The sequence below is a fragment of the Callorhinchus milii genome, unplaced genomic scaffold, assembly GCF_018977255.1.
Source record: "Callorhinchus milii isolate IMCB2004 unplaced genomic scaffold, IMCB_Cmil_1.0 Scaffold14, whole genome shotgun sequence".
NCBI classification, from domain to species: domain Eukaryota; kingdom Metazoa; phylum Chordata; class Chondrichthyes; order Chimaeriformes; family Callorhinchidae; genus Callorhinchus; species Callorhinchus milii.
This window is the reverse complement of record NW_024704755.1, coordinates 16,646,854-16,672,280: the sequence shown is the minus strand read 5'-3', so window position 1 is coordinate 16,672,280 and position 25,427 is coordinate 16,646,854. Positions and strand designations below refer to the sequence as shown.

The following is a 25,427-nucleotide window of genomic DNA, read 5'->3' as shown; positions in this document are numbered from 1 at the left end:
GTAAACGATTGAATTATATTTAGCATCTTGCGAAACACGGCAATAATGGCTTCAATCATAACCTCTCGCCTCACTACAAGGCAGGCTCAGTGTGTCTGTGTACAGGGTGTGTTAGTTGTGTGTTTGTGTGCATATGTGGAGGGGGAGTGGGTGTATATAAAGTGTGTTTTTATGTCCGCAGTGGTTGTGTGTATGCAGTGTGTGTGTGTGTAAATAGGTGTGTTGATTGTGTGTTTGTATAATATATGCATGTAAATGTGTGTGGTGGTGGGCGGTGTGGGGGAGGAAGGGGGATAAAATTAATATTAATATTAAGCACTAGGCTATGGCTCTCTTTTCCATAGGGGTGGAGGTAAGAGGTGATGAAACGCTCTTGATTGCCACAGGATTTTCACAATCTTCTCCCACCCCCACCCCCCCCACCCCCCACCGTGCTGAGCACCAAAATAGCACTGCATACTGGAAGTAAATCCAGCAGCTCTTGTTTCGTGCACCGGGGAATCACACTCTCGAGTTACGTGGGAGAAGATCTCCCCAATAACACCTCTTCACAGCCAGACAATACGTGGCAGGAAAGAATCAAAGGTTGGGATCAAAATGACAGAATCTCAATGAGAGGAAGACAGGAGGGGCAGCAATGGGAAACACAGAGGTCAACACAAGCCAGCCTGAGATCCCCGACCATCAGCATTCTGCACCGGGGAATAGAAATCTCTGCTGATTCTTACAAACTCGGAGGGAAACTGCGGTGGAAAATACAACTGTGCTTTTTAAAGTGAATTCGAACCGTTAAAGATGGAGCAAAAAGGGATGAGACATAATGAGCAAATGGCATCCAAGATCCACTTTTGGCCACAAGACTGAAGCAGGAATGTTATTAATAATAATTATAACAATAATCATAATAATAATCCTTGCCTTATCACATCGTTGGGACCTCTCAAAGCGCTTCACAGAAGCAAAGGTGGAGTGACTGTGTTTTTTTGTGGGCAAAATATTCAGTCTCGACAGGCAAGGGAGTCTGTGTTGTGTGTGTGTTTGTGTGTGTGTGTGGAGTGGGGAGGGGGTGGGGGGGGGGATCTGTAAGGACGACCTAGTTTAGTGAGTTTTACTGATTTAGCAATCGATCACAATGGACAGTCATGTCTTTTTCAAATGGTCATGTAAGAAGAAAGATGTGTCGTGCTTAGAGCTTCAGGGAGGTGACAAAACTCGGTCACACACAGCACTTTGCAAATGAGGGAGGGTTTGAGGACACAGCCAAAGCTCTTTCCATCAGCTTCATTCTGACAAAGGGGAAGCAGTCTGATCAGACCGGGAGGAGTTCGTAAACTCGTGGTTTAGAGTCGGTTATGTCACTTTTGCGAACTGGATAAAAATTCCTAAATCTTGTCAATTCTGTGCTAAGGTGTCTGCCTATCAAGAATCGTCATGCTTTCATCTGATAAAGCGCTTACAAGGTCAGAGCGTCTCAAAGCACCTCACAGGAAATTGCTAGCAAGTGTAGTGACTGTATTTCGTAGATGAACGCAGCAGCCAATTTGCACTGTAATGTCACAAAAGCAGCCCGTGAAGTGAGTGAATGACCGATTTATCTGGAGAATTGTTGGTCAGTACATCAGAACAAACTCCCTTCTCTTTTCCAATAGTGTCACAGGATCTTTAACGTCCACCTGAGCAGGCAGACGGGACCTCAGCTTAAGGTCTTGTGGAAAGACTGGAGTGTTGTGAATTCAAAGTCACTGTGGAAGTGTAATTTGCTGGAATTTCAGTGCAAACAATACAGACCAGAGAGGAAGTACCTCTAAACTGAGAAAAGAACAAGGGTTTAAGTTAAAGTTACCCACATTTACTTTGCCTCTATTGACCTGTTTAAATAGCAAGTGCTAATCAGATTGAGATTGGGGGTGAGGGGGGGTGGGGGTTGTTGGCAGGGGTGAGGACAGAGAAGTGATGACAAAGGGTAGACCTGGTTCTGAAGATGATCTGAGGTCAAAGCTGTGAGAGAAGGAGATAAATTAATGCATATCTTTGAGGGAAGTAGCCATCAGAGTGACCTCTTCAGATGCCCAAGCTTAGAAACTTGGCCAGTTCTGGCCCTTTCCCTCCCAACGCTTTTCTGGCCCTCGTTTTGAATTAAACGATTGCAAAACAAGGTAGAAAGAAGGCTATTCTTTGTGACTGACTGGCTTTAGAAGAGACATGACTCATGCCAGTGACAGATTGCTGCAAGCCACAGTTTGTCTTCTCGCCAGAGCTGGTCCGATTAGAGTTGACCCGAAGTTGACTCCAGGGAAAGGAGCCAAGAAAGGCATGGTCAAACCTCTTCTCAAAACCCAGTCGCAAAACTGAACCGTCAGCCACTAACAGTGCAGCCACTGGTCAGGAAGTCTCACTTTATCATCAGAAGAATGTTAAAAATTCACCCCCAAGTGCATGTGCAGCTCAGTGCATTAGTTCAGCACAACTAGTCCTCGCTATTTGAAATAAAAACAGAAGTGGCTGGGAACAATCAGCGGGTCAGTCAGCATCATATGGAGAGAGGAAAATTTCAGGTCAATGACCAAAGGGTCCTTACATTCAAAACCCTTCTCTCCATAGATGCTGCTGGACCTGCTGAGTGTTCCCAGTGACTTCTGTTTTTATTGCAGTAACACAAGGTCATCGAATTGAAACATTAACCCACTTTCCTCTCTCCATAGATGCTGCCTGACCTGCTGAGTGTTTCCAGCCACTTCTGTTTTTATTTCAGATTTCCAGCATCTGCCAGTGTTTTGCCTTTTTAGTCCTTGCTATTTGCTGGCTCCCGGCTGTCTTGGCGATCTCAAGACTCGGGAAAGATAAGAAGATAGAAAGCAAGGAGCAGGCCTGGTGCTGTACCAGTCCCACAGCGCCTCTGGTTCACTTCACTGTAAGCACATTAGGAAGAAAGCTTTGAGGCAACAGTCCCATCGTTCAGGGTTCTGATGAGTGGGAAGCAATGGCTATCACTGTTCTGCTGTGTTACTAGCACATGCTAGAGGCTGTGTTACTAGCACATGCTAGAGGCTGTGTTACTAGCCTATCCTAGAGGCTGTGTTACTAGCACATGCGAGAGACTGTGTTACTAGCACACGCTAGGGGCTGTGTTACTAGCACATGCTAGGGGCTGTGTTACTAGCCCATACTAGAGGCTGTGTTACTAGCACATGCTAGAGGCTGTGTTACTAGCACACGCTAGAGGCTGTGTTACCAGCACATACTAGAGGCTGTGTTACCAGCACATGCTAGGGGCTGTGTTGCTAGGACATGCTAGAGGCTGTGTTAGTAGCACATGCTCGTGGCTGTGTTGCTGGGACACGCTAGAGGCTGTGTTATTAGCACATGCCAGGGGCTGTGTTACTAGCACATGCTAGGGGCTGTGTTACTAGCACATGCTAGGGGCTGTGTTACTAGCACATGCTCGGGGCTGTGTTACTAGCACATGACAATTTTGTGCACAAACAACACTGTGCTCAGCAAGGTGAAGGGCAGCGGCGGTTGGAAGTGAAAACACTGCGTATTTGAGTCAAGAGCAGCAGCTTAGTAAAGCCGAAATGTGCCTGACTCCCAGCCTCACCAGCGGGAGCGAGAGAGCTTCCACCTCACACCACCCACACCCCCCAGCAGGAGGTTGCCAATTCCTTGCCACAAGCGAGTAAACAAGTCTCTGATAGCTCCGTGGACATTAGCTGTGTTATAAAAGTGTGAGTGAAGCACGAGAGAATCCCAGCAAAGAGCATGGCTGACGCTCTGGGAATTCAATCTAAAGTAAACTTCAATCTGGTTAGAGCAATAGGTCAGGGAATCGCTTCTAACCAAAGAGATCTTGAATTACTGCGATTGTTCTAGACCAGGACGAGTGTGTCAGTGGGACCTGATTGCACTGTGGGTGGTGGGGGGGTGGGAGGAGGAAGAGAGAGGGGTGGAATGTTAACACTTTGTGATACGAGGATTACAGTGACTGGTGAATGAGCAGCTATAGACACAAGGGGAAAGGTTGACCACAATGTCACTCAAACCCTGAAGGATTGAAGGATGTGGGACCAGCAATCGTGAACAGGTAGAGGACGGCCATTGTGCACATCACTGTGTATCTTGTACACTAGCTGCCCTTTGCAGACATGGAGGAGAGAGAACAGGGAGGAGGAGTGACCACAATTCCACTGAGGTCCTTACAGATCAGATAAACACGGATCACGGCAAGTTGGCCAGCTCCTGGTCAAACGGCCACCGATGTGGTGGTGAATGATTGTGCACCTCAAAGGCACTGGAGCTGGCTGACTACATTGACACCACAATCTGGGTAGCTCCACAGTTCAGCGCACGATGTCCTTCGGCCAGCCACCCTTGTACGTCAGGTCCTCAATGATCAATCAAAGAGGCAGCCTCCTCTCCACGTGCTCGTCCCGGCCTGCTCGCTGGTGCCTCACCTCCAGGTGCTTGTTCTGCACCTTGTCGAAATGGTGCAGCAGTTCACTGTAGTTGATCTCTGAGGGGACCTGTCTACTGGGCAGCACCGGCTTGTCTTGGGGCCTGGAAAACACAAAGTGGAACAGTCAGGAAAGCCTTGTCCAAAGCGGGAACCACACAAAGGAAATCCCTTTGTGTTGAAGAATAAATCCAATTTTCCAGCCAAAGAACCGGGGAAAAAGGGTGGGACAGTGAGTGAACGGCACACTTTCCTCTGGCCCAGCTCTGAGTCCCAGGTTTCCGAGTCAGACACACCTCTCTCTCTAATGGATGCTGATTCCTTGTGAATCCAATCCTTGTAGATCTAACTGCTCAAGGACGAACACCAAGGACAATGTGTGACTTGCCAGGGATATGTGGGGAGGATCTGATAGTAGCTGCCCACTGGTGCATTGGCCCTGGAAATACAAGCGATGCCAATTGGTGCAGTGGAGACACATTCTTTACCCCATGTTGTCTCCTCCCAATCAATGCAACCTCAAGAGTATCAAGGAAGTGGATCGTCAAGGACAATGAGCCAGAGGAAAACCCAAACCCAGCTCTGGTAATTACCATCCTGAAGACCAAGAGCACAGCCACCTTGGCTACACCCCCAACTCAGAGCCCCTCGCCATCCTGACCCAGACATTCCTTAATCGTCGCTGGGTCACACCCCTGGAACTACCCGACTCAGCACCATCGTGGGAGCACCATCACCACAAGGACTGCAATGGTTAAAGAGACTTGCATAGAATTATACAGCACAGAAGGAGGCCATTCGGCCCATTGTGTCTGTCTCAGCTCTTTGAAAAGAGCTTCCAAATCAACCCCACTCCCCCGCTCTCTCCCCATAGCCCTGATCAACCCCACTCCCCCGCGCTCTCCCCATAGCCCTGATCAACTCCACTCCCCCGCGCTCTCCCCATAGCCCTGATCAACCCCACTCCCCCACTCTCTCCTCATAGCCCTGATCAACCCCACTCCCCCACTCTCTCCCCATAGCCCTGATCAACCCCACTCCCCCACTCTCTCCTCATAGCCCTGATCAACCCCACTCCCCCACTCTCTCCCCATAGCCCTGCAAACTTGCCCTGAATAATTATCTACTTCCTAGAGGGACCAGGGAGGGACAAACAGGGAGACCGAGGCTGCCCCTGCCAGTGACGCCCAAGATTGAGCAAAGTGAAACCACAAGAACAAAATGTTCCTGAGCCGAGAGCAAAGACATTACACTGAAAGGTCAGAAAGGGCCTCCGTTCATTAGCTGCATTCCAGTAAGAACATACAGCGAGCTGCAGGCTTACAGCAACCCTCAGAATTGATCTGTGATAATGACCCAGGACGACACGAGGTTGGGCCTGTGCAGCAAGGGCCTCAGAACATAAGAACTTGCTGGTGAAAAAAGACCAACGTCCATCTATTTCGCCTTTCACCATCCTGGCAGTCGCTTGACATGTCGTGTCCCCAAACTATACACTGTGTCCCCAGATAGTATTTTCTAACAGAAATCTATTTCATTTGTTCTCGAAACAAACAACATTTTCTGCTTCCACTGTCTGTCTCCCTAGGGAGCCAGTTCCACAAGCTTACTACTCGCTCAGTGAACTAGTGTTTCTGCAGATTTGCTCTGAATTGACTCCCCTTCAATCGCAGGCCTTGTCCTCTCCTTAAGGACACCTGCACTCAATAACGTTCAGTTATTAAAATGAGTCAAAACTGAACCTTGGATAGTTTACTTATTTCACAAGCCACCGGTGGCATTGCACACAGACAGAGGCTAAAGGTTGGAGCAATAACATGGGAGTTTACTGATCAGATGTTAACATTGAAAGGTGTGGGGAACCATACAGTTCATGGCTGAATGGTAAACCTATCTCCAGAACAATAAGTACTTATATCACGTAGGATAATAATAATAATTTTGCATTTGATACAGCGCCTTATCACGTCGTTTTGCTCACAAAATACAATACAAGGCAATACAATACAAAATTATATTTGTGAAGCGCCTTTCACATCAGGAGGACGTGCCAAGGTGCTGAACAGTCAGAGATTAGGACCCGAACGGGGGTGGGGGATAGGGCAGAGAGGGTGGGCAAAAGCACGGTCAAAGATGTGGGTCTTGAGGCGTGACTTGAAGGCGGCAAGGGAGGGAGGGAGGTGAAGGGAATGTGGGATGGAGTTCCAGAGGGTGTATACAGTCAATTCACTGTGAAGTGTTTTATGGCGTCTCAAAGACGTGATAAGGCACTATAGAGCAAATGCAAGGATTATTATTTATTATTAAAATCTAGTCCTGAGGTGAGAAAACCACTGATGGGCTGCCATAGATAAGTAGCAGGAAATCCGGAAATAAGGAAGTGGGAAGGGACTTACTCTGTACCTAGAGAAACCAATCATTCTGTGTGCTCTGGTGAGGAATCCTAATCTCGCTGTGTGTTCAGAGGGAAAAATTCTCACTTTGTCCTCCTGTAGTCAATTTCAGTGCAATGACGAAACGCAATGATTTCCTCCACATTCAGTGCATTTCCACTCAGGGGCCAGCTGGTCAATTCTTTAACAGCCACAGGAATGTGTGGGAGTGGGGTGGGGTGGGGTGGGTGAACGGACTTCCCCACGCTGCAATACGCAGGAAACTGCAAAAGGAAAAAGCACATCAAGCCATTTTCCATGTCCTCATATAGCAGGGCAGCTCAGTGACCGAGCGAGTGACAGAGTCTGTGTCCACACACCACAGCACGACAATCACATCTCTGTGTGTGGCCGGGGATAATGGGGCCTAACATACGAGGGCATTCCTCAATAAGGAACCCCAGCGGGAAGGGGCTCTCAGTATCTGGAAAATCCTCAGATCCATGAGAAGTGTAGTCCCAAAAGCTGATTGTGTTGGGAGCGGCATTCTTCGATGGGCATCCGGTTTCTTCATCAAAGTTTCCAGTTAGAAATCGACGCATTTTAGACCCCACAAAGATAGCATTTGAAGAATAATGATCCTGAGTTTGATTCAATTCCTTAGACACCAAAATGTCTCAAAATGCTTCACAGGCAATTCTTGTCCAAGTGTAGTGACTATGTTTCTTCCCAATCTGCACACAAGGCCACCCCTGCCAACAGCCATAATCAACCATTTGGTGTACAACCGTTGAATCTCACAGCACAGAAGGAGGCCATTCGGCCCATCGTGACTATGCTACTCTTTTGAAAGAGTAATTCATTCAATCTATTGATCTGCTTCCCCACTCCGCCCCCACATACCCCTGCAAGTGATTCCTCTTTACACATCTAGCTCATTCTTCTTGAAAGCTAATATAGATCCTGCCTTAACCACTGCTTCTGATAGAACATTCCACATCCTAATAACTCTCTGCATTCCATTCCAACTCCATTCCAACAATCTATCTCTGGGATTTCCATGTGTAGATGGGATGCATGGAATTTTCAGTAAGGCTTGGATCCTCTTAAGCAACGGTGATGGGTTTCCGCGTGTGATAGACATCTGGCTGGGCAAAATTAAAAACAAAAAACAACTCTGCATGTAAAAAAAACACATTCCCCCTAATCTCCCCTTTGCAATTTTCTTAAAGTGTCCGTCTTAAACGGATCTAGTTCAACCTAGTGGTTAAAGATGTTGATCCAATTCCCCCTCAAACCTTCTGTATTCTAATGAAAATCAGCCCAGCTTTTCCAGTCTCTGCTCAATTTTGTGTATAGAGTAGAATCATGGCATAAAACATTTTGCTGGGCAATCTAAACCCATATAGCGAGAGAGAGCGAGAGAAGGGGGAGAGTCCAATGTGCACCCAGGTCCCACTAAGTTTCCTACAAAAAAACACTTTGATTTCTTTGCACTAGTCATACTTTATAAATCAGATAACAGCTAAATTGCAATGGTTTGATGGTCCCAAATCATCCTAAATCTTCTGCAAAGCAACAGCAACGTGCAGAGAGAGAGAGAGGGACAGCAACTCGCAGAGGGAAAGCATCTTTCATGTTTAAAAAGTACTTTGAGACATTTTGGTGTATAAGCAAGGACCTCATTGGAATGGTTAGAATGGGCTGGCAGGCTTGGGGAATGTTGCTTCCTGTTTACCCTGCTTATTGACAATGTCTAGATGTAAGCATGCAATGTCAGCCGGTTGCGAGATGGCTGTGGGATCAGTGCCCTGCCCAGCTCAGGAATTGGCACGGCTGCAGATTCAAGGTCACAAGGCTGCTTCTGCTGCCGTTAGCAGTTTCGGGCACAAACAGCTTTATCAGAAATTCCACACCGCACTGTCCCAAAGCAGGACTGGGGTAAAATAACTGCCCAAACGTTAACTCTGCCAAACCTTGGATTTCTGTCCTGACCCAGCACACTGGGATCCCTCACACACAACTGTGAAATGCCCTCAGGTTGCCAGTGAGAGGAGAGGATCTAAGCATCACCGAGTTGCTTTTATCTCGCGAGTAACGGTTTAAGTCCCATCAGTCAGAGCCATCACAATCACCAACAACTTGCGCCCCTCAGTGGTGACAGTAGTGGAGTCTGATGCCGAGTCGGGGGGGGAGAGGAGATGATGGTAGGCACGGTCGAACAGGAAGGTCATCAAGCATGGCCTAAAGATGGGGAAGGAAGGGGCAAGATGGAGAGATAGCGGAAGAGTGGTCCAGAGTTTCGGGGTGTAGTGGCTGAAAGCGCGGCTACCTGGCGGTGGAGTGGAGGGCACGAGAGACATTCAGGAGGCTGGAGCGGGTCGAATGGAGGCAGCGGGTAGCGTAAGTCGATAGGACGTACACAAAGTATGAGTTACAGGCAAACTTGCACAGTAAGGATTTTATACGACTAACAACGCATCACAGTAAACAAGACCTCGTTTTCCATTCTTGTTTCAAGTGAGTACACTGTATTCGTAAACTGCAGCTGGTAAGAGCAGATACGGTAATGGGTTGAGACTCTGTTTCAAACTGAACGCTGCACATTCGTGTTTCAATGCAGCCGGTAAGTGCAGAAACAGGGGTATGAGTCAGGAAACACTTTATCGAGGATTTAGGATTATTTGGGACCAAGAAATTGTTACGATTTAGCCATTTATCCAATGCATAAAACATGACCATTGCAAAGAAATGTAAGTGGTTTTTGGTAGGAACCTGAATGGGTCTTGGGCGATGACACCATTTATAAAGATAAACTCATGTGAGTTTTATTCTATCAGTTTGCAACACGGTCAGGCTGTGTTCCTCACCTCCCAGGATACAACATGAGCCTGACTCAATTTGTTGCAATCTCAGCCTCTGCGTCAGAAGACTGTGGGTTCAAGCCCTACGTTAGGGCTTTAAACTCACCGTCTAGGCTGGCACTCTAGATCAGCTCTGCGGGAGCACTCCAATATCTGAGGAGATTTTAAACCGAGGTCCCTTCTGCCTGTTCAAGTGGATGCTAAAGATTCCGGAATACCATATGAAAAGACAAAGCTACTTCTCACAGTGTCCAGGCCAACAATCCCCCCACCCCTCCAAAAAATAATTGGTCACTCACTTCATGGCTGTTTGTGGGACAAAAGGACTGGTGTGTTTACCCACAAGATACAATAATAATAATAATCATTGCATTTGATATAAGAGGTTTGGGCTGGACGGGGTTAAATGCGTTGGAGCAGTTGTGGGCTGTGGAGGTGGAGGGTGTGTTCCCGGAATCCCGGCAGCCGTTCCTGCTCCAGTGGACAGTCCGTCCTGTCGGATGACGACCTTCTTCCAAATGCACAACTTGACCCTTCGCTCAGACAGAACGGAGCAAGTCAATAGCCTTCAGTGCAGAGCAGACCCTGCTTAAGATCAGCAGCCAGCACGGGAATCCACAGCAACATTAAGTGAATTGAGGTTTCAGTTGGTATTACTCAGGATATTAATTAATGGAGACATACACACACAGCGTGCTCCAATCTCTCTCTCTGGATCTCTTCCTCCTCATCCACCCACCCTCAATCCAACTTTGGGTTGTTAAAACTCATCATCACACAAAACGTGTGATGGAGTCCTTTAGCGTAGTAGTTAAGAGCCCTTGCCTTGCAAGCGAGAGGACCTGGGTTTGATTCCCGGGCAGGGCAAAACGTTGGGTAAGTTTCCTTACTCCTCACGCCTCTGTTTACCCAGCAGTAAGCAGGAACCCAGTTCACCGGTTGGCGGATCACTTTTCCAGGGGTAATAATCCCATCAAAAAAAATTATAATAATTTGGTGACATCAATCCACGACTGTTTGTGGGACGCTGCTGTGCGCAATTGGCTGCCATGTTTCACCCACAAAATGTACAGTCAATTCACTTTACAGTCTATTAAGTGAAGCGCTTTGAGACGTCTGGAAGACATGATAAGGTGCTGTATCAAATTAAGGTTACCATTATTATTAAAATGTCTTCTCAAAGGTCAGGAAATGGTTGCACGTGAACAATCATCATGGACCCTATGTTAATCCTGTAATTAATCATCCGTTCGGTTCCTAATCCCTGACTGTTCAGTGCCTTGGGACATCCTCCTGACATGAAAGATGCTTTACAAATGTAATTATGTATTGTATTTACTGCAGGCTGATTTGTGTGGTGGGTGTTTGGCTCAGTTTGCAGCAGTCTCACCTCCAGGTCAGAAGGTTGTGGGTTTACACCACACCTCAGGATTTTGAGCTCACAGTCCATGCTGACAAGACAGAGTAGTGCTGGGGGGAGCGTTGCATTATTGCACAATTGAACTGAGGTCTCAACTGCCTATTCAGGTGGACATTAAACAACCCAAGATACTATTTGAAAAGCTTTAATGGGTAGGTTGTCCTAAAGCTGCACAAGCAGTGGGAAAGCTTGACAGTCAGTCTAAGCCATTCCAACAATCTATCCCTGGGATTTCCATGTGTAGGTGGGATGCATGGAATTCTCAGTTTGGTTTGGATCCTCTTAGGCAATGGTGATGGGTTTCCGCATGTGCCAGAAATAAAATTACAGCAATTATAGCAAGTGCTTCACGATATTGATGTTATAGGCACAGCATCAAAGGCAGAGAGTAAAATAATGTAAATCAGAAAGGGAGTAGACACACAGTACACTGGCACTCACACAAGTCAGCAACAATTACAGGGCCATTTATAGTTTACTTTCAGCATTGGACTGAAAAAAGGCCTTGTGACAGTGGTGTATACAGTCGGAGATACCATCTATTTGTAGTTGGCCCAGATAGTTGCACAGTATTCTGAGCATGGATTTGTTAAAGGCAAATCGTGTCTAACAAACCTGGTAGAGTTTTTTGATGAAGTAACGGAGAGGGTGGATGAAGATAGTGCAGTTGATGTAGTTTACATGGATTTTCAAAAGGCATTCGATAAAGTGCCACATAAGAGACTTGTAAATAGAAGTCCACGGTATTAAAGGGACAGTGGCATCATGGATACAGAACTGGCTGAGAGACTGGAGGGAAATGTACAATGGTGTCCCCCAGGGGTCGGTATTGGGACCACTACTGCTTTTGATCTATATAAATGACTTGGACCTGGGTATAGGGAGTACAATTTCCAAGTTTGCAGATGGTACTAAGCTGGAAAAGTAGTAAACAGTGAGGAGGAGGAGGAGGATATAGACAGACTGGTAAAATGGGCAAACAAGTGGCAGATGAAGTTTAATGTGGATATATGCGAAATAATGTATTTTGGAGGAAGAATGAGGAGAGGCAATATAAGATGATGTTAGAATCTTAAAGGGGGTGAAGGAACAGAGAGACCTGGGGTTCATATAGTAAATGTTTGAATGTGGCAGGAGAGGCAGATACAGCTGTTAGAAAAGTACACGGGATACTGGGCTTTATAAATAGGGCATAGAATACACAAGTCAGGAACTTATGATGAACCTTTATATAAAACACTGGTGAGGCCTCAGCGAGAGACTGTGTTCAGTTCTGGGCCCCACACTTTAGGAAGGATGTCGGGGCATTGGAGAGGGTGCGAAGGAGATTTACCAGGAGCCTTCTGCTACCTCTGCCCCCACCCCCAGTTCTGTGCCTCTCCCCCTCCCTTGCCTCCTTCAAGACCCTCCTCTTCGACCGAGCTTTTCCTCCCCTGCCCTCCACCTTGTCCAATCCCGACAGCTCGGGTCCAAAACTCTGACTGTCCAGCGCCTTGGGATGTCCTCTCGACATGAAAGGTGCTGTACAACTATAATTTTGTTGTTGTTGGTACCAGGAATCAGGGACTTTAGTTAACAGGAGAGGCTAGAATTATTCCAATATATCAAATTTAAGGATTATTATTATTCTCCTTGGAGCAGAAAAGGTTAAGAGGAGACTTAATAGAAGTTTTCAAAATTATGAGGGGATTTGATAGGGTGAACAAGGAGAGGCTATTCCCACTGGCGGTGGGTCGGTAACCCGAGGACACCGATTTAAAATAGTTGTTAAAAGAAACAGAGGGGCGGTGAGGAGAAATGTTTTCACACAGCGAGTTGTTGGGATCTGGAATACATTGCCTGAAAGGCCGGTGGGAACCGATTCCATAACAGCTTTTAACAGAAAAGATAATTATTTGGGGAGAACAAGTTTGCAGAGCTTTGGGGAGAGCGCGGGGGAGTGGGGTTGATCAGGGCTATGGGGAGAGAGCGGGGGAGTGGGGCTGATCAGGGCTATGGGGAGAGAGCGGGGGAGTGGGGTTGATCAGGGCTATGGGGAGAGCACGGGGGAGTGGGGTTGAATTGGAAGCTCTTTTCAAAGAGCCGACACAGACACGATGGGCCGAATGGCCTCCTTCTGTGCTGTATAATTCTATGATTCTATGAACTGCAGTCATAGCGCTTCCCAGGGCTTCCTAAGGCAAGTGTAACGCAGTTACAATTCCACCCAATGGCTTTCCCTAAAGCTGGTTTATTAATGCTCCCCCGGGAGGTAATAATAGTATCATAATTCTTGCATTTGATACAGCGCTTATCACATCTTTGAGATGTCGCAAAGCGTCTCATAGAATACACTGTAAAGTGAATTGACTGTATATTTTGTGGGCGAAACGCGGCAGCCAATTGCGCACAGCAGCGTCCCACAAACTGTCGTGGATTGAGTGACTTAATTATTGTTATCTTTTTTTTAAAAGTGATTATTACCCCTGTAAAAGCGATCGACCAATTGACTAATAACTGGGTTCCTACTTACTACCTTGTAATCAGAGGCGTTTGTGTGGAGTAAGGAAAATTGCCCAACTTTTCGCTCTGCCCGGGAATCAAACCCAGGTCCTTTCGCTTGCGAGGCGAGTGCTCTAACCACAAGACTCTTCAATAGATAGCCCAAACTCCAACGTCAAATCTCACTCGGATACATCTGCACATTTTAAAACGGATTTTGTATACAGCATGTCACCTCAGAGTTTTTTAAACCAAGCTTTTCTGGACCTGATTAAATTCCTGGGAGTTTAAATGTCTAAGTTTAAATGACGGAACGCAGATTGTAAAACTGCTGCTTTTGGGTTGCAGAAATCATGACCTAAACAGAATATTTGGTGCCAGATTATTGTCGGGATTAATCAGAAATCCACCATTTTATTCGGGATCTGAAGGCACAGAGAGAAAAATAAATTAACCAAAATGCTTTACCTGATTACTATCAGTGTAGTGACTGTTTATTTGCAGGCAAATCCAAGAACTAATTGGCACCAACCAGGGTCCCACAAACAGCCAACACTACTTCAGTGAGCGAGAAGGAAACATATGGAACTGGCTCTCGAGGGAGACGGTGGAAGCAGAAAGTATTGATTCTTTCAAACACAAATTAGATAGATTTCTGTGAAGATGTAATATATAATTTGGGACACGACATGTCATGCAACTGCCAAAATTCGCCGAGCAAATTATTATGTTCTTACGTTGGCTGGGACACCAGGTCAAATTCCTTTCTCTTTTCCAACATCAGATCTTTTAACGTCCCCTGAGGAGATAGACGGGACCTCATTGTAACTTCTCATCTGAAGGACGGCACCTCCGACAGTGTAGTGCTCTGCCCTGATCCAAAATGGAGCAGGCCCACATCGATTGCTTCTTGTAGGATGTTTGTGACGCTCAGCAATGCCACCATGTGCTGAGTAAACACACCTCACCCAGCAACCTTTGTTCCATTCCACTACCCAGTTAAAAGATCCCACAGCACTGCTCAAAAAGAGCAGCGTCCGTTGCACCCCACCCCTCCCCCACTCCATGTCTTGGCCACAAATCCCCCGGATAAAATAGGTCATTTCTACTCTCCCTGCCCTCCCACCCCTCCTGATCCAACCCCACCTCGGGTCCAAATCTCTGACTGTCCAGCGTCTTGGGATGTCTTCCCGACGTGAAATGCGCTGTGTAAATGTAATTTGCTGTTATTCACTTCACGGCTGTTTGTGGGACATTGCTGTACGCAAATTGGCTGTGATGTTCACCTATAAATGCACAATCACTGCATTTCACAGTAAAAATCAATTTGAAGTGTTTTGAGATATCTCGATGGTATGATAAGGCACTGTATCAAATACAAGGATTATTAATATTATTATTAGTTTTTATGACTCTGTAGAGGTAATTTTTAAATCGTTTTCAGTGATGGTTCAGCCAGACCAATTTCACTGCTACATTGCATATGAATGCAGTTATTTTTCTGAATATATTTGAGCTTCTTAAATATTATTATTAATATTAATATTTGCCACCAGGGAGTATTGCCATGAGAGGGGACACCACCCCTTGTGGAGCTTACAGCCACAGATGATTTCTCTTGAGAGAACATGGTGCAGGAGGAAATTATCCTTTGAGGACTTAGTTTCCACAGATCACTTGGGGGAACTTTAATGGCAAGTGATCAGCATTGGGGGTATTGATTCCTACAAAATGTGGTCACTCAATCCACAACTGTTTGTGGGACGCTGTTGTGCGCAACTGTCTGCCGGGTTTCATCCACAAAATATACAGTCAATTCACTTTACAGTATATTCTGTGAAGCGCTTTGAGACGTCTCGAAGACGTAATAAGACACTGTATCAAATGAAAGGATTATTATTATTATTCGGATGGTCACACCTCTGATACCAGAGGTGAGTGATGAGCAGAGGCTCAAATAATTGGGGCTGTTTTCAACAGAATTGTAAGAATTAAGAGGTGATAGAATAAGGTGTTCAAAACTCACACAGGTTTAGAGGATAAACAGTGAAAGATTATTCTCATTTATCAGCGAATTGGTCAGAAAAATGTAATAAAAATAATTGCATTTCATATAGCGTCTTTTCACTTAGTCTCAAAGTACCTCATAGGATTTACTGTGAAGTGTGTATTTATTAATAATGGTAATCTTTAAATCTGATAAAGCCCCTTTCACATCAAGACGTCTCAAAGCGCTTCCTAGGATATACTGTAAAGTGGAGTGACTGTGTTTTTGTGGGTGAACGTACAGCAGACGAGTGTAGGCACACACTCTCTCCCAATTACCAAACAGATCGACTTCAAGATCCTCTCACTCATTTTCAAATCTCTTCATGCCCTCGCACCTCCTTATCTCTCCGACCTGCTCACCCGCCCACTCCACCATCCGCTGCCTCTGCTCGGCCGGCTCCGGCCTCCTGTTTGTCCCTCGTGCCCTCCACTCCACCATTGGTGGCCGTGCCTTCAGTCACTACGCCCTGAAACTCTGGAACTCACTCCCCCAACCCCCCGGCCTTGCCTTCTCCCTCCCCACTTTCAAATCCCGCCTAGAGACCTTCCTTTTTGATGGTGCTTACGGTCACCTTCCCCCTTCCCTCTCCCTCTGGCTCGGGGTCAGATCGCACCACTGTCAAGCTCTCCAGGACACTACCCCGCTTGAAGGGCGCTGTATATATGCAAGTTGTTGTCATCATCGTTAAAGTCAGGATGGATAAGAGTAAAGGAACAAGTTAGAACCCAGAGGGTTGTTGGAACGTCCCAAGGCCCTAAGTTGGACTGTGACTGCTGCCTGGCTCTTTCTTTAAGCAGCTCGCACGCCCCAGCGGTTATTACAGGCCGAGACAAGATAATTGTTATTTCCCAAGTGCTCCGTGGAAACTCGGACCCAAGCACAGCGACTCCTGGCAACCTCGGGAGTTTACCATGACTCATCGGCTGTTTGAGTTTGCCTACCCTGTCCTTCAGACTGCTCATGGCTGGAAGCTATCCAGCGATAGCAGACAGGACCCTCACACACCACAGATCTGGCCCACTGTGGGCCACAACCCACTCAATCCACTTATAATATAAAAATAAAACCTTCATCACATCATCGGTATTATAGTGCTCACTGTCTGTTCCAAGTTATACAAGCCCAGGATAATGAGGGCCATTTATATTTATAATACCCCTGGGGGTGGGGGGGGTGGCTGAATGTTTTGGGAAACCTAATATTTTTTCAATGAGCTGTTCCTTCCAGTCGTGCAAGACCTACAGCGTTCTAATTGTCCAGGAAAACTTCTGGAGTATCCAAACCAGCCAGCCTGGCTCATTGGCAGAACTTAAGAGGAGCAGACTAGTCACTGGGGGCAGGGAATTCTCCCACTCAGCTCCTGTTAACCCTGGAAGCCTAAGCCCTAATGGGTGGTCTAGTCCTAGCGGGACAAGCAGCGGGAAAGTTTGTCAGAAAGCGCTCTCAATGGCAAGCCTCTTCATCTGAGGTATGCTAATTCTCTGCTCTCTGCCATCCTCTCAGTTGGTACCTCTCTCTACCTCCAGTGCTTTGTTGTGCTGGGGGGGGGGAGGTGGGTGGTGGGGGGCAGGGAAGAGAATACTGTACCGTCAGAGATGCTGTCCTTCGGATGAGATGGAAAATAGAGAAGACCCTATGCCTTTTCAGGTAAACGTTAAAAATCCCCAGCACTATTGGAAAAGGGAAGCGAGTTTCCCCCTGTGTCCTGGCCAACAATCTCCCAGTTAATTTGGTCATTCACTTCACGTCTGTTTGTGAGTCTCCTCTGTCTGCAAATTGACTGCAGTTTTGTCTGCCTACAAACACAGTCATCAATTGACAGCAATTGCTTGTGAAGCGCTTCGGGGCATACAATGTTTCTACTTAATAATAAAAATAATAATCCTCGCATTTAGTATATCATCTTTCATGTCAGGAGGACGTTCCAAAGGATATATTGTAAAGTGATTGCTTTGTGAGAGAACACTGCAGCCAATTTGTGTACAGCAATTACCCACATTCAATGTGCCAGGCCTCAATGGTTATTGTTTGAAGACCTACGTATGTATATGTATATAAACAGGGAGTTTCTCCCTGTGTCCTGGCCAACAATCCCCCAGTCACAATTGGCTACCGTGCTTCACCTACAAAAAGCACAGTCAATTCACTTTACAGTGCATCCTGTGAAGCGCTTTGAGATGTCTCAACGACGTGTTTAGGCGCTGTATCAAATGCAAGGATTGTTATTATTAATTTGGTCATTCACTTCACGGCTGTTTGTGGAACTCCGCTGCCCGCAAATTAACTGCTGTTTTGTCTGCCTACAAACAGTCATTAGTTGACAGTCAGTGAGTGAGGGATCAATCTGACCTGGGGTGGATTGTTGGGAGAGAGAAACTCCCTTCCTTTTTGAATAGTTTTATAAGATTCTTCAATGTCCACCTGAACAGGCAGATGGGACCTCGGTTTAACGTCTCATCCTAGTGTCAAATGAAAGACTATTATCAGTGACACCGTGGACTCTGAATTTACAAGGCATTCAGATTAAAACTGGCTCTCTTTATATAAAGGCCAGCAATGGAAAAACGTTTATAAAATATGTATGTCTTCAAAAAATAGACATTGAGGCCTGGCACAATGAATGTCTTTACAGAAATAGAACAGTAAGTCTACCACTGGCCACAAAGCGATGGACCAGGACATCTCACTTGGAAGTGATCTGAAGGGCTGGGTAGGTATTCTTCCCACTCAGCTCTTGTTAACCCTCAAGCCCAAACCCCCTTGAGTTGTGTCATCCTCCGCAGGCAAGCTATGGGAACCTTGCTAAACAGTGGTTGAAACAGCAAGCTATTTAGTAATGATTAGCTGGTTAAATTCAAGCGATACTTCAACTCACACTCTGGAGCCCCCAAAGCTCTGTCTCCCACCAACCTGCGCCTCATACTTTTCTGGCATTAAGTAAGCAGGGTATGCCGTCCCGCCAGGGATAGAGTCCACATCCCATTCCAGACCCAGGGAGATTTCCATGTTGAGGAAGCATACATGGAACTCTCAGTCTGGTTTGGATACTTTGAAGTCTAGTGATGGGTTTCTGCACCTGGTGGGTCAAACACCCGGCTGATCAAATCAAAGGCGGAAAGGAGTGAGACAGGGCAAAAAGGGTGCAAAAATGTTGGCAAATAAATTGGAGAAAGTCTATATGAGGATTAAACATAAAATCTTCACCTCAAACAAGCAAAGGCTAAGTAAGATCTGAAATTGTTCCGATTGCAGTTGAGGTTACAGCAGGGCACCCGCAAGAGTGTTTATAGGAACGAGACGCGGCATTTGGAGAATGTGGGGGAAAAAAGGCAGATGTAAATAGAAATTAAAGACAAGTATGAGCAGAGATAAGATAGCACTGAGCAGTGGAAGAGCAGTAGCCGGCTAGCTCTCTATTAGTTAGTGGTCTCTGCCTAACTCTTACAGGAATTCAGAGTTCTGCACTCACCAAGTGCGCTCCACTGAAACAGAAATCAAGAACTTGTTCAGAGCTCCCCTAAATGTACCTTCTCCCTGCCACCCCTGGTTACCAATTCAAGACTATGAAACTCTCTCTCTCCCTCCCTCCCTCTTCCTGCTTCAGCCCACAGGCTTACACATCCCAGTCTTGGTGTCATAAAATCATTGCTGTAGCTGCTCTTCTTTCTAACTCCCTCCAGTGGTGTCCTGTACTGCGGACCTCAGTTTTTCACCGAAGAACTATATCAACTGCAAAATTTATTATTATTATTACTTGTGCCTTAAGCTTATTTTCTAAGTATCAGCCTGGCTCATTGATAGCACTCGCGTCTCTGAAGGTTGTGCACTGAAGTTCCACGTTGGGACTTTCAGCTCACAGTCCAGGCTGACTGTCCAGTGCAGTGCTGGGGGTGAGCTGCATTACTGGAGATGGCCCTTCAGATGAAACGTTAAACTGAGGTCCCGTCTGCCTGTTCAGGTGGACATTAAAAAGATCCTATTGAATGAAACTGTTCAAAAAGAGAAAGAAGTTTCTCTCTCCCGGTGTCCTGGCCAACAATCCCCAAGATAAAATTGGTCACTCACTCCACGGCTGTATGTAGGATATTACTACGAGCAAACTCGCTGTTGTATTTGTCTACAAAATACAGTTACTTGACTTGAAAACAATTACAAGTGACGCAGAGAGCCTCTTTGCTTCCATCTTTGCTTCTAGTGCCTGATCGCGTAACAGATATCTGTCTCACTGTGACATTACCCTGTGCCACCCACCAGCAGAGATGAGGCAACTACAAAGTTCTAAATCAAAATCGCGTGAACATATATAGAATGTATTAGTTATTAACTCAGTCTAATGGCATCCATGGGGATCATCCATAACCTGTGGCTTTCACACCATCACCTCCCTTTGTTTAAATATTCCCTCTCATCCTCACCTTGTAAAATTTAAAGGTGGAGGATGGTGTAATGTAGACAGGGTGTGTTAATAATAATAATAATCCTTGCATTTGATACAGGGTCTTATCAAATCATCGAGACGCCTAAAAGCGCGTCACAGAATATACTGTAAAGTGAATTGACTGTATGTTTTGTGGGCGAAACGCAGCAGCCAATTGTACACAGCAGCGTCCCACAAACAGTCCTGGATTGAGTGACCAAATTATTATCATTATTATTTTTTAAGGGATAACCCTGAAAAAGTGATCTCCCAATCGACTAACAACCAGATTCCTACTCACTGTTGGGTAAACAGAGACGTGTGGAGTAAGGAAACTTGCCCAACGTTTTGCGCTGCCTGGGAATCAAACCCAGGTCCTCTCACTTGCGAGGCGAATGCTCTAACCACTGAGCTACACGACACCACTGAGCTCTCCCTCAGTGTATTCCTCATTTAAGCGCTCTGCGTCACTACACTGCGTGAGGGGTGCTATATAAATGCAAGGTATTGTTGTTGCTAATTAAACACTGCATGCTGTGGTGCACATCTGATGTCATGTTACCCCAGGGCTTCAGTAAGCCTCGCTCTGCGAAGGGGAAGAGCCAAGTGTAAATTATAACAAATGCCTGTGTAGTACCAGGAGGTCACCTTAGGAATTCTTGTTTGTCAGCGAATATATCTTAATGTGAGGTTTGAGCTGATCACTGCTTTGCTGAAGCAAAAAAGGCAACTCAATAAAAAAAGGTATGGTTAAAGCCAGCCTGGCTCAGTTGGTGGCATTCTCACTTCTGAGGCAGAGGTTTGTGGATTCAAGCCCCATGTCGGGGTTGGAAACAATAAGCTGACACTCTATGCAGTGCTGGGGGGAGCGCTGCAATGTTGGAGGTGCCGTCCTTCGGATGAAACGTAATACCAAGTTCACATCTATCTGTCCGTTAAAGATCCCATTGCAATATTTGAAAAGAGAAGAGACTTTCTCTCTCCTGGTGTCTTGGTCAACAATCCCCCAGATAGAATCGATCCATCACTCTATGGCTGTTTGTGGGATTTGTGCACAAGGGTCTCAAAGTGCTTCACAGGGAGTTGTGTAGTGACTGTTTTGTGGAAGTGCCCCAAGTTTGTGGAGCCAAAAATTCCAGTTTACGGAGCTGCTTCGAGGAGCTCATTGACATCCAGTGGGAATAATGCCGGTGTGAGGATGGCGATATTTGGATGGCAGGCATGTGCTCAGAAATCCTCTTGTAGTGGCTCTTGTAATTCCCAGCCACTCACAGTCTGAATCAAGGACTGTGTCTGAGCTTTATTTCAGCGCTGGCTGAGCTATTTGCCGTGTAACAGTGTAAATACTCATTAAGGATAGGAGGCGGAGGTGTTAGAAACATGGAAGTCCCAAAAGACCCGCTGCAGACACTTCAATATAGAACAGAACACATGTTCTCAAAGGGATTCCCTGTCTGACATCACTGTGTGTGTCTGGTGAAAAAAATGAATGCAGAGCTCCATAGAGAAACACAAATCCCAAGTCATGTTTTATACACACCCCACACGCACACACACACTGACTGCACTGACCACATACATACACATCGCAAAATATACAGTCAATTCACTTTATAGTATATTCTGTGAAGCGCTTTATAATAATAATAATCCTTGCATTTGATATAGCGCTTTTCACGTCGGGAGGACGTCCCAAAGCGCTTCACAGAATAGACTGTAAAGTGAATTGACTGTATATTTGTGGGCGAACGCAGCAGCCAATTGCGCACAGCAGTGTCCCACAAACAGTCGTAGATTGAAAATGACCAATTTATTATTGTTTTTGGTTTTGGAGGGATTATTATTAGGCTCTGTGTGAAGTAAGGAAACTTGCCCAAGGTTTCGCCCTGACCTGCCGGGGATTGAACTCAGGTCTCTTGCAAAGCGAGTGCTCTACCCACTGAGCTACAGGACTCCACATAGACAAGGGACTGTTAGGCACCTCAAACACAGTAAAAAGTGGGCTCTAACTGAACTGTAGCACACAGCGCTGGGGTTTAACACATTACATATAAAACAACAAAGCGTGACATTATAGAGAAACTCAACAAAACACACCCTGGACGTGGTGAATACAGTAGTTCATTTCTTTAAAGCTGGCGTTTGGTATGACTTAGGAGATCACGAGGGTCTGTTACAGAAACTACGATATTTGGTTAAAAGGTAATAAAGTATGTGAGTGATTTACCTGCAAGTCAGTGTTAGATACTTATACCATATGTACCATTTTACAGGGAGACAGTGCTCAGTATATTCAGGAAACCGGCTGGTAATTGAATTGCCACTTTAATGATATGAAGAATACTGGAATAAAAATTAACTGTAGTTCAGCAATATGTCCCCCTGACCACCTTGATACCCAGCCCACTCTCTCATATAAAGGTGAATGGGATTAATACCAACAGGTCACACATACTTCAACTATTTCCCATACCTAACTTGCTCCACTTTGATCACTTACTTCCTCCTGAGCTTCATCCTCACTGCTTTCCTACCTCTGAGATGATAACCAACAAGCTGGGTCTAACAGGATTGAAAACAACAACAACTTGCATTTTATACGGCTTCCTTCACGTAGGATAGCTTCTTGGAGTGCTGTACAGTGCCAGGGTTGGACTCTGACCAAGGAAGGAGCAAGGCCGTGGAAAATGAGGACGAGGATTTTGAACTCTATCCTCTGGGGGATGGGGAGCCAGTGGAGACGGGCGAGGGGGGGTGGGAGTGATGCGGTCACGCAACCTGGTGCGGGAAAGGACACGAGCTGCAGAGTTCGGGATGATCTGTACTTGTGAAGGGAAGAGTTGAGAAAGCCAACAAATAGGACTGAAAGCAACAACAACTTGCATTTATAAAGCCTCCTTCATGCAGCATAGCATCTCGGAGTGCCGTACAATGGCAGAGTTGACAAGAGATAATGAGATGTCTATTGGAGCGGTTGAAGAGGTAGGATCTTACGGTGTGATTTAAAGAGAGATAAGAGGGGATTTGCCAGAGAGACTGAGGGAGGGAGTACCAGAGGTTAGGGTGTAGTGGCTCTATATAAATAACTGCAGAAAAAAATATAAATAATTCTGAAAAAAATGGAAACTACACAAATGACAGAGAGACAATCTGCTCACACCACAACACAATGAGGGTTAGAACACGGGACTTTCACCTCCAGCATCTGAGTTTGATGCCCAGACTGATGGGCTGCCTATCAGCTAGCCTTACCTTTTGCATTCCCCAAGTCAAGCCTCACCCAAGGGCATGGTGGATACAGGATTGATCTACCCACAGCCTGAATGTCAGATTGGCTTGGCTGGTGGCTCTCGCCCATGTCTGGGTCAGCAAAATGAGCGCTCAATCTCCACACCACGACTCAAACTCGTAACCCAGGCTTGACTGTGATGTCCATCTTTCGAATGAGATGTTAAAAACCAAGGAACCTTCCACTCAAGTTGACATGAAAGATCCTGTGACACTATTTCGCACAGGATCTTTTTTGGCCTATGTTATTTATGTTGCTGGACAGACTAGAGGGAGATTTGATTTGCATCTAACTCAACTGGAACTGGTTTAGACATGTCTGATGCTGACACCAAGCACCGAAAATGAGAGAGTGATTTATTCGCCAGCACTGACAACTATCGCCTTGATCACTACATTCAGAACTCAGAAATAGCATTCTTTATAGTACAGTTTATCCTGTGAAGTAGCTTTGAGATGTCTTGCAGACGTGATAAGGCGCTACATCAAATGTAAGAATTATTATTATTATTTAAGCCTTGTGCATCTCAATGTCATAATGAATGTTTCCAACAGCAAACCAAGAGATGCCAGGGACTGCATCCACTGCAACAGGGAATCTAGGTCACATTAAGTGACACATCAATGCTTTTTACTGAGTGAATCACGGTTACATAACTGCAATCATTCAGTGAATGTTGCACTTGGGATAAAATGTCGCCTTGGAAACCAGATATAAAAAGCTGCAAGCATGACACGTCTTTACATTTTCAATATTGCTCCCGTCTTTTTTTGCTGGAGGCATTTTTTTCTTTGAATTTCTAGTTTTCGTTACTGCAGATGAGACCAGCTATGTCAGTATAGTCAGGGAATGGAACCTGTGACCTTGCTGGTACAGCTCCCCTCACAACGAACACTGGCTTTACCAACTGAGCCATTAAGCAGTTGAGCCCTGGTGTTCTGGCCAAATAAAATTGGTTACTCACTTCATAGCTTTTTGTGAAATATTGCTGAAAGCAAATTGGATGTTACGTTAGCCCATAAAATACACAGTCATTAGACTTTACAGGGTATCCAGTGAACTGTTTTGCAATGCCTTGATGACGTGATAAGGCGCTGTGTCAAATGCGAGGATTATTATTATGCGCAAGAACAGTGAGCAGCACAGACAACTCTAAGGGGTATTTGGAATACAAAATGTTAAATATTTGGCTCTTATAGGCCTGTTAGGTCATGGATTCAGACCTCAAACAGTACTAAGGCTGTTGGCAGGCACACTCAAACAAGGCAGAGGCTTAAACAGTCCTCGATGCCAGCTAGAGGAACTCTCTCGCTCAATGCCTCCACCTTGCCCCCTCCCTCGCCACCTTCAAATCCCGTCTAACGACCTTCCTTTTTGATGGTGCTTACGGTCCCCCCCTGGCTTGTTGCCAGATTCCGCCACTGTCAAGCGCTTCGGGACACTACCTCACATGAAGGGCGCTATATAAACGCAAGTTGTTGTTGTTGTTGTTGTTGTATAGTCAAAGTGCCACAGCGCTTCGCGGAGGATGGAGAGCAGCTACGTAGACAAATATTCTTCAATCAGCCATTTCACGTTGATTTCAAAATTCATCCAAATCCCTGCCAACTGCGGTTCAATAGCTCTTTTGTGTGGCCGGTCAGACTTGCCATTGCCAGCGTGTAGACAGCAACTTGCTGAGCAGCGGTCAGTAAACTGGGTAAGCTGACAACCTCACTCCACCAATGTACATCTTGGAAGAGACAAACTATCATTCCAAACCATGTAGCCAACCAACTTCACCCAAGACCTCGATGGAATACAACGCCACATTACCCCCGGAAAACCGATCCGCCAATCGACTAATAACAGGGTTCCTACTTACTGCTAAGTAAACAGACACATGTGGAGTAAGGAAACTTGCCCAATGTTTCGCCCTGCCCAGGAATCAAACCCAAGTCCTCTCGCTTGCGAGGCGAGTGCTCTAACCACTGTTAGATGGAAAAGGCTATGAGCAACACAATAGGCTTAAGCTGTAGGCCCCATCAAAAAGTCTTGTTCAGAGAGACAACTGGCGTGGTATGAATTATATACATGTGATGTAA

At 45.9% G+C, this 25,427-nt stretch overlaps 1 protein-coding gene across 1 annotated transcript in view; it reads right to left on the bottom strand.

Annotated features, from left to right (window-relative positions):
• Positions 1 to 2,599: 2,599 nt before the first annotated feature.
• The window catches only part of vac14 (vac14 homolog (S. cerevisiae)), a 142,820-nt gene continuing 119,992 nt past the window's right edge, over positions 2,600 to 25,427 (bottom strand). Inside the window, exon 20 of the mRNA XM_042340298.1 lies at positions 2,600 to 4,554. Within this exon, the coding sequence (XP_042196232.1) occupies positions 4,395 to 4,554 (160 nt within the window). The 3' untranslated portion in view covers positions 2,600 to 4,394. The remainder of the gene's footprint in view (positions 4,555 to 25,427) is intronic.